The sequence below is a fragment of the Bacillus rossius genome, chromosome 13, assembly GCF_032445375.1.
Source record: "Bacillus rossius redtenbacheri isolate Brsri chromosome 13, Brsri_v3, whole genome shotgun sequence".
NCBI classification, from domain to species: domain Eukaryota; kingdom Metazoa; phylum Arthropoda; class Insecta; order Phasmatodea; family Bacillidae; genus Bacillus; species Bacillus rossius.
In genome coordinates, this window is record NC_086340.1 from 10,444,103 (window position 1) to 10,456,473 (window position 12,371).

The 12,371-nt window shown below is 41.1% G+C and overlaps 1 protein-coding gene across 3 annotated transcripts in view; it reads right to left on the reverse strand.

Annotated features, from left to right (window-relative positions):
- LOC134538233 (kelch domain-containing protein 3) overlaps positions 1-12,371 on the reverse strand; it is a 30,474-nt gene that overhangs the window by 8,127 nt on the left and 9,976 nt on the right. For all 3 annotated transcript variants that reach the window (XM_063379377.1, XM_063379378.1, XM_063379379.1), the window contains exons 8-9: positions 10,655-10,879; positions 9,755-9,833 (exon numbers count right to left, since the gene is read on the reverse strand). In XM_063379377.1, the coding sequence (XP_063235447.1) occupies positions 9,755-9,833; positions 10,655-10,879 (304 nt within the window). The remainder of the gene's footprint in view (positions 1-9,754; positions 9,834-10,654; positions 10,880-12,371) is intronic.

The following is a 12,371-nucleotide window of genomic DNA, read 5'->3' on the forward strand; positions in this document are numbered from 1 at the left end:
GCCAGTGTTTATATATGTCTACACAGCAGGATGGGGTATCATACCACCTAGTTACATCGACACTAAATAAGCTTAATTTCTTCTCGTTTGTTAGTACACAGTACATACAGCTTCACATAGGTATAGGCTAGTCTAATGTTGTATATATATGTCTTAGTGACATTTGAGTTCATACTCATACGAGGAATTGTGCAAGCCAACTGATACATAAATACAATACACATTGTACACAGGTAGCTTCACAGGCTACAATAACATCTGTATGGGTGGCATTTCACTTCACCTCAAATACAGCAATATAGCGGGAATTACACTTCCGCATAACCACAGGGTAAATATCTGCATAGGTGGCATTTTACTTCACCTTTACACAGAAACAAGCGGGAATTACACCTCCGCTTAACATTACAAATTACAGTGGCTGCACTACGCCTCACATGGCGTACTAGATCACATAATCACAGTGACATACACTTACTCCTCTGTACAGTTCAGATCCTTGGTCTGAAACTTACACTTAGACTGCTCTCAGCTGTTTATGGTACTACACCTTGTACCATCACGAGGCATTCGCAGCTTAGGTCGGTACTGCTTACATAGTAGTAGGGCTCTTGTATTCCCTTAACTGCGTTATATTATAACGGCCTACTGGTCGGCCTGTTGCTGGCTCTGCTAGTGCATAGCAATTCTCTTGTACTATGTCTGTGATGACATAAGGACCTTCAAATAACAAAAACAATTTCTTGGTTACATGTTCCCAGGCCTTGCTTACCGGAGTTGTTTTCTTCAGTACCTGGTCTCCAATTTTAAATTTTGCTAATTTTGATGCTGGTTTCCTCTTGCGTCTGATGTCAGCTTCTGCTGTCAACTTCCTCTTCACTAGAGCTTCTACCTCTTCTCCTGTAGGTAGTTTTTCCTCTTCATTAGGGGTGTGTTCACATCGGGGTAAATATTTCGGGTTGATCGCCACCGATCTATTCAGGCTCATGGCTTCTCCAGGGGTAACTCCAATAGAACCATGTACAGTATGGTTAATAACGCACTCTACATATGGCAACTTATCTCGCCATGATTGCTGCGAGTTATGGCATAGCGTACGTAAAAGACTCCCTATTGACTTCATGAGTCTTTCCACAGGGTTACTTTGTGGATGCCGTACACTGATGGTTGTAGGTATTGCACCTAATTTCCTGACTCCTGTTTGCCACAAATCACTGGTAAACTGGGTACCTCTGTCTGACAATACCACTTTAGGTAAACCAATTTCTTCAACGAAAGTTTTTAATTTTTGCATAACTGCTTTTGCAGTTGGGTTCACAATTGCATATAATTTGGTGAATTTTGTGAAAACATCTTGCATCACAAAAACATACTTAACACCTCCCTTTGACTGTGGTAGGGGGCCAAATAAATCAACTGATAATAATTCCAATGGTGCTGTTGGAATGATTGGCTGCAATTCTCCATGCAGGTGTTGTCCAGGTGGTTTCACCTTCTGACATAGGTCACAGGCACTTGTGACCTTACTTACATAGCGTGACATGTTAGGCCAATACACTTGCCTCTTTAATGCTTCAATGAGCTTCTTGCTCCCTACATGTCCCAAGGCTACATGTAGTTCCCAGGTGATTGGTTGCCTCAAATCAGCTGGTATCACTGGTTTCCAGTGATCTTCGAAAATGCCTCTCTTCCTTGACTGGGCAAACAAAACATTTTCTGCTGACAAACAGAAATGTTGGTGAATTTTATTATCAGCTGACTGCTTCTGCAGCTGGTTGATGGTGTTTTTGCAGTACTCATCTGCCTGTTGTTTACATTTTATATCCTTCAGGATATCTCGGAGTTTAGGGTTGGTTTTAAATATTTCTGTGGATACTGGTGCCACTAAAAATTCCTTCTGTCGTTTTGATGTAGATGGTGAACTTTCTTGCAGTTCATGCAGGCGACTTAGGTAATCTGCAGTGGTGTTGGCAGATCCCTTGATATGATGTATATGAATATCATATTCCTGCAGTAGCAAAAACCATCTCGTAAGGCGGCTACCAAATAACTTGCCTGCCTTAAGGCATGTTAACGCCTGGTGATCTGTTAACAATTTCACTGTTTCTCCAAGTAGCAGATCCCTGTACTTCTGGAGTGCCCATATGATGGCCAGAGCCTCTCGCTCTGTAACAGTGTAATTTCTCTCGGCTTGGTTGAGAGTACGACTAGCCATTGCTACAGTCTTTTCAATTCCATTTTCCTCCTGTGCAAGCTTACATCCTAGGGCTGTGTCAGAGGCATCTGTGTATAACAGAAATTCCTTCCCTTGGGTTGGATGGTAGATGACGTGTTCAGTCAGGAACAAGTTTTTCAAGCTGATGAAGGCTTGCTCGTGCTCTTCACTCCACATCCATGCCTGACCTTTCTTCAATAGGCTGAACAGTGGAACTGCACACTGTGCAACTTGGTTGGAGTATATCCTGTAAAACCCAATTATTCCAAGAAACGCTCTTAGCTGTTTCACGTTCCTCGGTGTAGGAAACTCTTGGATGTTCTGCAGCTTGTCTGGGGCTGTCTTAATGCCTTCAGGTGTGAGGATGTGTCCTAAAAAGGGTAATTCCTCTCTGCAGAAAACAGATTTTCTAATTTTCACAGTCATGCCTGCCTCTTGCAATTTGTGCAGTACAGTGGCAACATGCTGCATGTGCTCTTCAAAATTTGATGATGTTATTAATATGTCATCGACATACGCCCTTGCAAATCCCTGACACTCGGGTCCTAAGGTTGCGTCTAGACATCTCGTAAAGTCAGCCACTGCGTTACACAGTCCAAACGGCATAACTGTAAATACATACTGCTGATTCCTGAACAGAAATGATGTATATTGGCAGGAATTAGGCTCTAATGGTATCTGCCAATAGCCTGACGACAGATCCATGGTTGTGAGATACTTCACACCTTGATACAATCTTAAAATTTCTGCCGTTTGTATAGGACTTTCCCTGTCCTTGACTGTAATTTTGTTGAGCTCCCTAGCATCGAGACACAGTCTTACTGTCCCGTCTCGTTTACTCACACAAACTATGGGGTTAGCATAGGGGCTTGCTTCTCTCCTGATTACATTCCAATCAATCATAAGTTGTAGGTAGGCTGTGGCTTCCTGAACGTACTTCACCGGAATGGGATAGCATTTGCGGTGGTACGGTGCCTCCTCATTTATTTTAATTTTCGTTTGGTAGAATCTGTTTCTGCCTGGCTTGTCAGAAAATACTGACTGAAAATTGGCCAGTACACCAAACAGTTGTTGCAGCTGACTGGGTGATACACTCTTCACCTCCTGTAGTGACTGTCTTATGTCTTCAAGTGATGCCTGAAGTTGCTCACTTGCTTGTGCATTGTATATGTGCCTGTGCATAGGTTCACTGTACAATATTCCCACAAAACTTTCCCTCACATGCCACTTGCCTGTGAGTGTGACTGGAGTTTCACAGTCATTTGAATGAATTTTACATAGTTTAAAATCTATCACTACACCAAATTGTGATAGAAAGTCGGTGCCTATTATTAGCGGTTTTGCTAGGCCTTTCACAACTAGTGCAGTCATGTCTTTCGGTCTGCCTAGGCCGTGTACTGTTATCAGTACCTGTCTGTTTACAATAGGGCTTGCCCTTGATGTCACTCCAATTATCTTGAGTGCTGGTACTGGTATCTTGGGTAGTATGATGCCCTGATGCTCGAGGTAGTTCACCAACTCCTCACTGATACACGTGACTTCAGCGCCACTGTCAATTAATGCATCCACGTTGCATTCTTCAATTTTTAATGTCACATGTGGACAAACTGTACAAACTTGATGAACCCTATTTTCATCATTTTCATTATAGAGAAAGTCCCTTTCACTTTCTCTTAGCATAACAGTGCATATAAATTTATCGTAGCTGATGCAGCTGTAAATTGGAGTTTTGTCGTTATGTACCCCTGAGCCTGAATAGTGGGTTTCTGTTCGGGGCGATCCAACTGAAACCCGTTCTAGTTTAACGTGCCCTGGTTGGCACGTCCACCTGGAACACGTTGTTGTTGTTCTTTGTGGTTCCAATTACTTGGTCCTGCGACGCTGGACACTGCAGCCTTGAACTCGGCTGCTACCGGGTTCACTTCCCCTCTCTGGTAGTATGCAGCTTGATGTCCTGGATGCTGCGCCTGGAATGGTGGTGGAAATGTCGCGTTCTGGTAGCGTTGCTTGTTTCCAGAGAACTGGCTATTATGGGCTTGGCCGCCATGATTCTCTGTCGTCTGGGGGGAATAATGGTGGGGTGGCATTCGGGTTTCTTCGTGCCGGCCCTGGTATCGAGGTTCCTCCGTCTTGCGGTACTTCCTCGCGTACTCTCTCTCGTCTTCAGACGAGGATCTTGGGCGTCGGTCACGGGACTCCCTGGGAGGCCGTACTTCAGGCGAGTAGGAGCGGCGGCGGTTGTCGTTGCGGTCGTCCTTCCTCTTGCGCTGGTACATCTCTTCGTCGCTATGATAGTTCCTCGTATTTGACCACCAGGTCTTCCTCTTGTTGTAGGGGCCTTTGCGTTGGCTCATAGCGTACCGGCCATATGAGCTTTGCTCTCTGCCCTTGGGTTGCCACGTCATAGTGTGGACAGCTGCCTGACGGTTGTCCCTTGGCTTGTTGTCCCTGTTTTGCCAATAGTTATTCAGGGGTGGCTGGCGGTTCTGCTGGGGTACCCTCTCGTGGTCCTCCTTGGGTGCTGGCGTCCTGTCCATTTTCTCCAGCTTGTCGTAGTTCAGGAGCCTCTCTCTGAACTCTGTGACGTCTCGGTACGTCAGGCCGGACAACTGCTTTTGGTAGCGCAGCGGCAACTGAGTGAGTATTGCCGCTACGAACTCCTCGTCCGTCATGGGCAAGTCGAGGTATCTAGTTTTCTCAAACATTGTTGAGAGGTGGGCTTCCAGCGTTGTGCCCTTCCTGGGGTCATACCTCTCAGTATGGAGCTGGGCACGCAGATTGCTCTGAATGCGCAGACTCCAATACTGCTGGCGGAACATGGCCTGGAAGTGATTGTAGCTACTGGTGGTTGCACTCAGCATTTCCCACCAGTAGAAAGCCTGCCCTTTCAACGCACTGTTGAGGCATTTTAGTACCTCAGCCTCGCTGAGATTGAACGTGGCCGCATATTCCTCAAAGCGCTTCAAGAACCGTATAGGGTTCTCGGTAACCCTTCCTGAAAACGTGGGCATGGCCTCTGCCCAATGCTTGGCCGGGTGGTGGATCAGAGTAGCAGGGTCCATACTCGACGTGTTTACAAACGTCCTGCTACTTGGCCGATGAGTGATGGGGGTGACACGTGACGGTTCCTGGGGCAGGTGCTCAGTGTAGCACTCGGTGCCGCCCTGTTGCTTGCTTGTGGTGGGCAGTGTTGGAACAGTAGGTCCATGGCACTCGCTTGCCTGGGCCTGGCCTATACTACCAGCTGATGCAGCTGTAGGGCTCGGTTGGACAGATAGATTTTCAAACCTGTCCCTCAGCGTAGCTGTGGCCACCTCGAAGTCACCAAGCCTACTCTCCAGGTGCTGGATGTGCTCACGCACCTCTTCCCTGGCGTTGGCCTGTCCTCGATGCTCGTTGGCCATCATGTTCCTCAGGGACGTGACGTGGGATTCCAACCCATCTACCCTGCTGTTGTATTGGGAGACCTGTTCGGCTATCTGCTGAATCTCCTCATGTTGTTGCAAGAGTCTAACCTCGATGCTGTGCTCGAGATTCCTTAGGCTGGCATTGTTCTGTTCCATGGCAGCATTGGTCTGTTCCAATCCAGCCCTCAACTCAGCCGTGAGATTGATGTTATTTTGCTCTAGTTTTTCAGTGAGAGCAGTGTTGTTTTGCTCTAGTTTTTCAGTGAGAACGGTGTTGTTTTTTTCCAATTTAGAGTCGTTCTGCTTCATCTGAGCATTTGTCTGCAGCAAGATCTGTATCAGTGACTCTAGTGTCACTGGTGGTGGAGTAGGAGTGCTATCCTGGGGTGCAATTGTGTGTAGAACAGTGTCATTTATGTTTTCCTGCTCCATGATTAGGGGAGATGTGAGCCGCCCTAACCTTTCCTCACAGGTGACTACAGGCGAATTCCCTGCAGATGATGAAGGATTCGACTCACTGCTTGAGGTTTGTGCAGTAGCATACTCCTCCCCTACACTTCGTGATCTTTCTCTAAGAAAGTATTTGTTTTGTTCGTCGGCCATAGTGGTGTGCAAGGAAGTAATTGAAAAAAATAATGCGTTACACAAATAGTGCACTTGCACACAGTACTCGGATGGTACAGAATTTACACAAAAAAATTGTTGAGGTGTCCCTTAACCTCAAAATCGGCCCCACCGTATGGGCTCCAAATAAATATGTGCGGGAACCTTCTTAGTTGTTTAGGCCCCGCTAGGGTAGCCAATTAAATATGTAGAGCTACTTTCGTGCTGCTTAGTAGGCTCCACACACACACTTAAACGTTGGGCTGAATAAAACTGTGTAATAAATTAGATTTCTTAAATTGTGTGACTCTTCACTGGTAATGTTGACATAAGGTAAGTCACAGTTAGGTGTTATTTGATTGATATGGAACATACATAAATACACACTGGAGTAGGTGGAATTACAAATAACACAACACAACACTGTGAATATTAAATATAGAATTATTTTATTTCCAATGTAAAAAACGATTTAAAAGATTTCAATCTTATTAATATATTTAATTATTATTCATATCCAAAACAACAACCTAACTTAACGGTGACATCATAGTAATTCAATAAAAGTTCAATTACCAGGAGTTATGTTGCGCACATTTAAATATTTTCAAAAGTCTTAATTCGGGTTCGTTGACACTACACAGTTTTTAATTAATGTTTTTTTTTTTTAGGGAACTTAAATCAATTTACCTCGGCTAGATAGGTTCAAAATCATCGGCAGAGCTCAGAGCCTCTCATCTATAGGACCACTGAGTCTGTTAATTAATGTGTAAATTCGTAAAATTTATGTCCAAGTATTATTTAAATCCTCTATAAAGTCAATTTAATTCATGAAATCAATGTTTATAATAAGTTTCGGCGACGATGTGACGTAAAAACGGGAGTTTCGTGATTCGTGCATAAGATTAGGGCACAAAAAATCTGGGCACTTTTATTACTCACGTTAATCACTCCTATGATATTTATCTTTTTAGATAAATCCTATTTAAATGTTCTTAACTCCCTAATGGTTCATAATTATCATCCACTATCCGGGATGCCTGATGCTAGATAGCTAATTTTCAGGATTTAAATTCGCCGACGTCACGAAGTTGCCGCTCATTCAGCTGGCCATTGTAGAACTCCCTTTCTTACTAGTTTCCTCAAAATAACCAGTAAGACTCACTTTTAAATGGTGGCCCGTGATTGGCCAAAAGGACCGTTTCAGTTACCTAATTTCTTACCGAAAACGTAAACTCCGAACGCAACAATTGCGCGGATAACAAAATTTCACTTAAAATTCAAATACATAAATATTAAAATTAATAATTTACATAATAAAATTACGGCGTTAATTTTACCGTTTACAGTTTTCAAGTCCATTAGTCCTTAGAGGGGTATCAACAATACCTCGTTCAAATAGTCCGGTAAAAATCCAAAGAATCACTTTTCCATAGACATACATAACCAAATATTGCCGTTTCTGAAAATAAATGATATTATACATAGAGCAAACAAAAATAAAATAAATCGTAAATAATAATAAATAATTAAACTGTCAAAACAAACATGTTGCAGTACAATTAATTATTTAGACAAAAGTGTTACGCTACGCTAAAAATACTGTTTGATGTCTGTGCCGGGATTGTTTATTGTTATTGTTGAGTTTATTTTCAGGTTACGTTATTTAGACACCGCATTGTATTTGTGCTACGATATGAATGATCCTGGAGATAAAAAGAAACGAAAGCAATTCACGCTTAAGGAAAAAGTGGATATACTCAGAGAACTAGACACGGGGAAAAAAGCAAGTCGCAGTTGCGAATACACATGGCATTGCGGCTCTCCTGTAGCTATTTTTTTTATATATATTTTTCTCTTTGTAAAGATATGTATGCATGTTTCAGTGCTAAGTACAAAAACTTGAGGTACCTGTAAGTACTTAGCACTGAGATTCTACTGTAATGTCTTTATATGATTTGCTTGTTATTACTAATAATGTAATAACATATGCAAATCATATAAAGACATTAATTAGAAAAAAGATTTCCATTAAGATTAATTTACGTGGTGATGAAAAAAACTCACGTTAATGAAAATACGGTAAAATCATAATTTGAACAAACATGGCAGATAAAGTAAACAAAAATCAACCGTGATTACAGTAGGTCTAGGTATCAAAACAAAATCATGCAATATTTGAAAAATTACCTGATTCATTTGCTTTCAAACAGTAGTGTAGGTACTATATTCGTAAAGCATACATTCCAGAACTGTTAGTACACTATTTAGTATTTACCGTATACACATAAACAAAGAACGTACCTACTTTTATTCGCGCACAGCCAAACAAAAACATTGTCGTCTGCTTTATTTAAATTTTACATACTCTGACTGGCATATATAATCCTCATAATATACAGCCAATTAGACAAAAAGGTCAACAAGTCACTGCATGTAATGACCACTTGGCAGCAACCATTTGTTATGTTTTGTTTTGACCATGTCCCTTGCCTAGTTTACAGCTTCCTGAGCTAGCCATGTGTGACAGTGGTGCAAGATGGCGGCCGTTCCGCAGTATTCACGTATTTTTTCATCAGTACCATGCACGTGATAAATATATTATCATAGACTGCGACATTACGACTGTAAAGGAAATAGTCTGTGCGCTGAAAGATCTGGATTGATTCTTGAAATTTACGAGTGACATGGGGCTGTGTTGTGTGGTCTAGGGCGGATGTTGATTTTATTAAATAGTAATATTTATATATACATCAAAAGGTACCAAAATGATTTATGTAATAGAATTTATTACTGAAGAGCAAATTTTGGGGCACTTTTTTTCTTTGTTAATTAAAAAATTTCGCTTAACTTTCGTTAAGAATATATTTATCTCATAGAAAAATTCATTTTCGTTTCACTTTCGCGAAACTTGATAAATTTTCTTTCACTTTCATTTCGTGTGGATAAAGTCACTTTCGCACATCCCTAATAATCTATCTCATTACACAAATAATCTCACACTCTAAGCTAAAAATTAGGCATTACATCCAAAGTTAGTATTAAAAATTCGGGATTAAATCCAAAATTAGTAATAAAATTACACCTTACTAACTTTTATTAGGTTATTGAATTAAAGTGATGATAATCTTTCTGTCAAGAGGTACGAAACTATTGAGAAAACCCAAGGTACAGGCATTTTGCATCACTTTTGGTCAATTTTATTTACAGTCTTCTGGGATGCCTACGCTATTCGGCTATTACAGGTGTCTACACATACCTTGTAAACCAATTTCAGGACTTTTCCCTGACCTTTTAATAGAATTTAATACTACTTTGCTGAAAATAAAAAAGTTATCTTGCTTTCAGCTTTCTGTGACATTCGTGACCAGTCATTCAGTTTCCTTGCTTTTTTTTTTTGGTGACTTTACTGATCAGTCGCCAACCTGTCAAGTGTTGAAAGGTTGAGCACCCGTGATGCTCGACTGTTTGAAACAGGCACGTTACTGGTCGTTTGGACTGCCTCGGCAGAAGGGCACGGGACACTTACTTGATGATGTCGGGCAGCGTGCTTGTGTCCAGGTTGTTTTCGAGTACCGTCAAAAGGCACAGCATGAACAGCGTTGGGGCTGAAATTTGAAAAGCACGGCCAGATCAAACTTTCATCTCAAACCGCACATGATGTTTACAGCTTACACGGCGCGTGATGTTCACACCAAGTCCTCGACTTGAGAAAGGGTTGTAAATTTGAACACATTTGTAAGTTACCTAATACAGAAACAAATTTTTAAACAGAATGGACTCTAAACCATAACTTTTCTGTGATTACTTATTTTACCAACTACGTTGAGCATATTATGTTTGCATGTCACAAAAAGAAAAAAAATTATATTCTCTATTATTAAAAATTAAAATACTGAGTTACATTCTGGTTTTTCAAAAATTTAATTTTCTTAATGGCTCTTATCTGCACAGCTGAATATCACTTTACACACATGTTGACAAGTTATAAAATATATTTTATCAACAGGAAGTCCAACTTTTCCCGACTTCCTCGCAACCTAAGTACGTAATTAACCTTTTTTTGTATGCCAAGTTAAGGATCTGTGGGTGTGAATGTTTAGGTTCTTAAACGTGAACTTACGTAAAACGTGAACGATTTAATGACTCATTGGAACATGCAGAATATTTAGAAAAAAACTATATGTAGGTTATCTTAATTTCAAAGATGTAAAACGTGAATGGTTTAATGACTCATTGGAACATGCAGAATATTTAGAAAAAACTATATGTAGGTTATCTTAATTTCAAAGATGTTAAACCAATTTCTCTGCTCAGTAACAGAAATTGTATAATATACTTTTTTTTTTTTTTGTAGGATAAATAAAAAATTTCAAGCGGTGGTATGTATGTTTTCTCTGGAGAGCGTCACCGCAGAAGAAGCACTTACCGAAATCCAGCACGTACATGTCGCTGTGGTCCATGAGCTTGGAGTCTGCGGTGTCCATGTCGTCAAACCCGCCCGCGTGGTTGTAGTAGACGTCCGTGTAGTTGGGCGAGATGGGGCTGGTGCCCCCGAACAGGAACATGCGGTGCCCCACCACGATGCACGACTGGCGTCGCCGCTTGCTCGGGGGCTTCCCGAACGTGTGGACCGCGTTCCACTCGTTCGTCTCTGGTAAGAGAAAAAATATATGCACACACACCCCCATACACATTGGCGTAGCTGTGTTCATAAAGTTGGGGGGGGGGGGGGGGGGGGACACACACAAATAATGATTTTTATGTCATGTAAACCCATTCCCCTCTTACTAAGACGGGGGGGGGGGGGGGGTCCGGGGTCCTCCACCGGAAAATTTTGATTTTAAAAGTGCAAAATAGCATTTTTTAAGCAGTTTCTGTATCTAACCATTGGATGCATCGATGTTAAAATTATTATTGTTTCCTTAAGATAAAATTTGAGAGTAAAGAAATTACAAATAAAGTTGGGCAGAATAATATTATAAAATAAAAATATCACGGTCTAGAAAGTTGGGGGGGACAGTCCCCTCCACCCAAAAAGTTCAGGGGGACACGTCCCCCCTTTCCCCCCTGGTTCCTACGCCCCTGCCCATACAACAGAAAGCAAAGCTAAAATTAAAAAGGCAACTTATTATGTTGATAAATTTACTCGTGCTGAACCAATTACAGCAGACTCCCGATTATCCGGTTGCGGGTTAATCCGGTTTGCAGGTTAACTGTGCCACTGTACATATTTTCATAACCTATATAAACACAAAAAATAATAATTTCTGACTTTCTATTTCCATGCGCACATAATGGCAAAGCACCTGTGTAGCGTTAAAACACAATGCAATGAACTAGTAATGCACCAAATTAATTATGTGATGAATCAACAAACACTATTATGCTCTCTTTCTTTAACAGTTTTTTTCGCTTCCTTCACCGCGTATTTGTTTCCATCGACACCCAAGTATTCAGCAAACGTTTTGTATTCCACCGTTCACGCGTATCAGCAGCAGTTCTGGAGAGAAAAGTAAGAAACTTTCAGGGTTAGTTAACTTTTGCATTCTTTGCTGTGTTGCTACTGCTGCTTTATTTTTTATTTATTTATTTTTTAATCATTTACTTGACCTCTTGTAAACAAATATTTACAATTTTTCTCAAATACGTTTTATTGGTGTGCCTAAATTAAATACTGACCCAGCGGAAAAAAAAAGTGGGTAACATGTATTACTAGATATTGCTGTGCCACAGGATATTGGCCATCTATCGAGACATGAAGCTTAGGTGACTTGTTTGTGGTCGGATTGTGGTACAGTTGGGTGCTGAGAAGTCATATTAAAACAATAAATGCACCATTTATGAGGACCTACTGTGTCTTTGGTGTAACTGATGATTGAGGTTGAGATGGTGGAGGTTAACCTACAATCAAGAACTGGAAAAAAGATTGAGCCGACACATTGCTATGACATAAATTGCGCAGTTAGACCTCATTATGAAGTACCCCACTTTAAAGTATATATTTTCAGATAACTATGAGAATACTAAAATGTTTCACATTTAGTAACAGTTCAGTACAAAGTACTTCCATTATTAAATACCAAAAAGGTGGGTTTTTCAGACATGTTGTAATAAGATTTCACTGTATAACTCTAAAAAAGTCT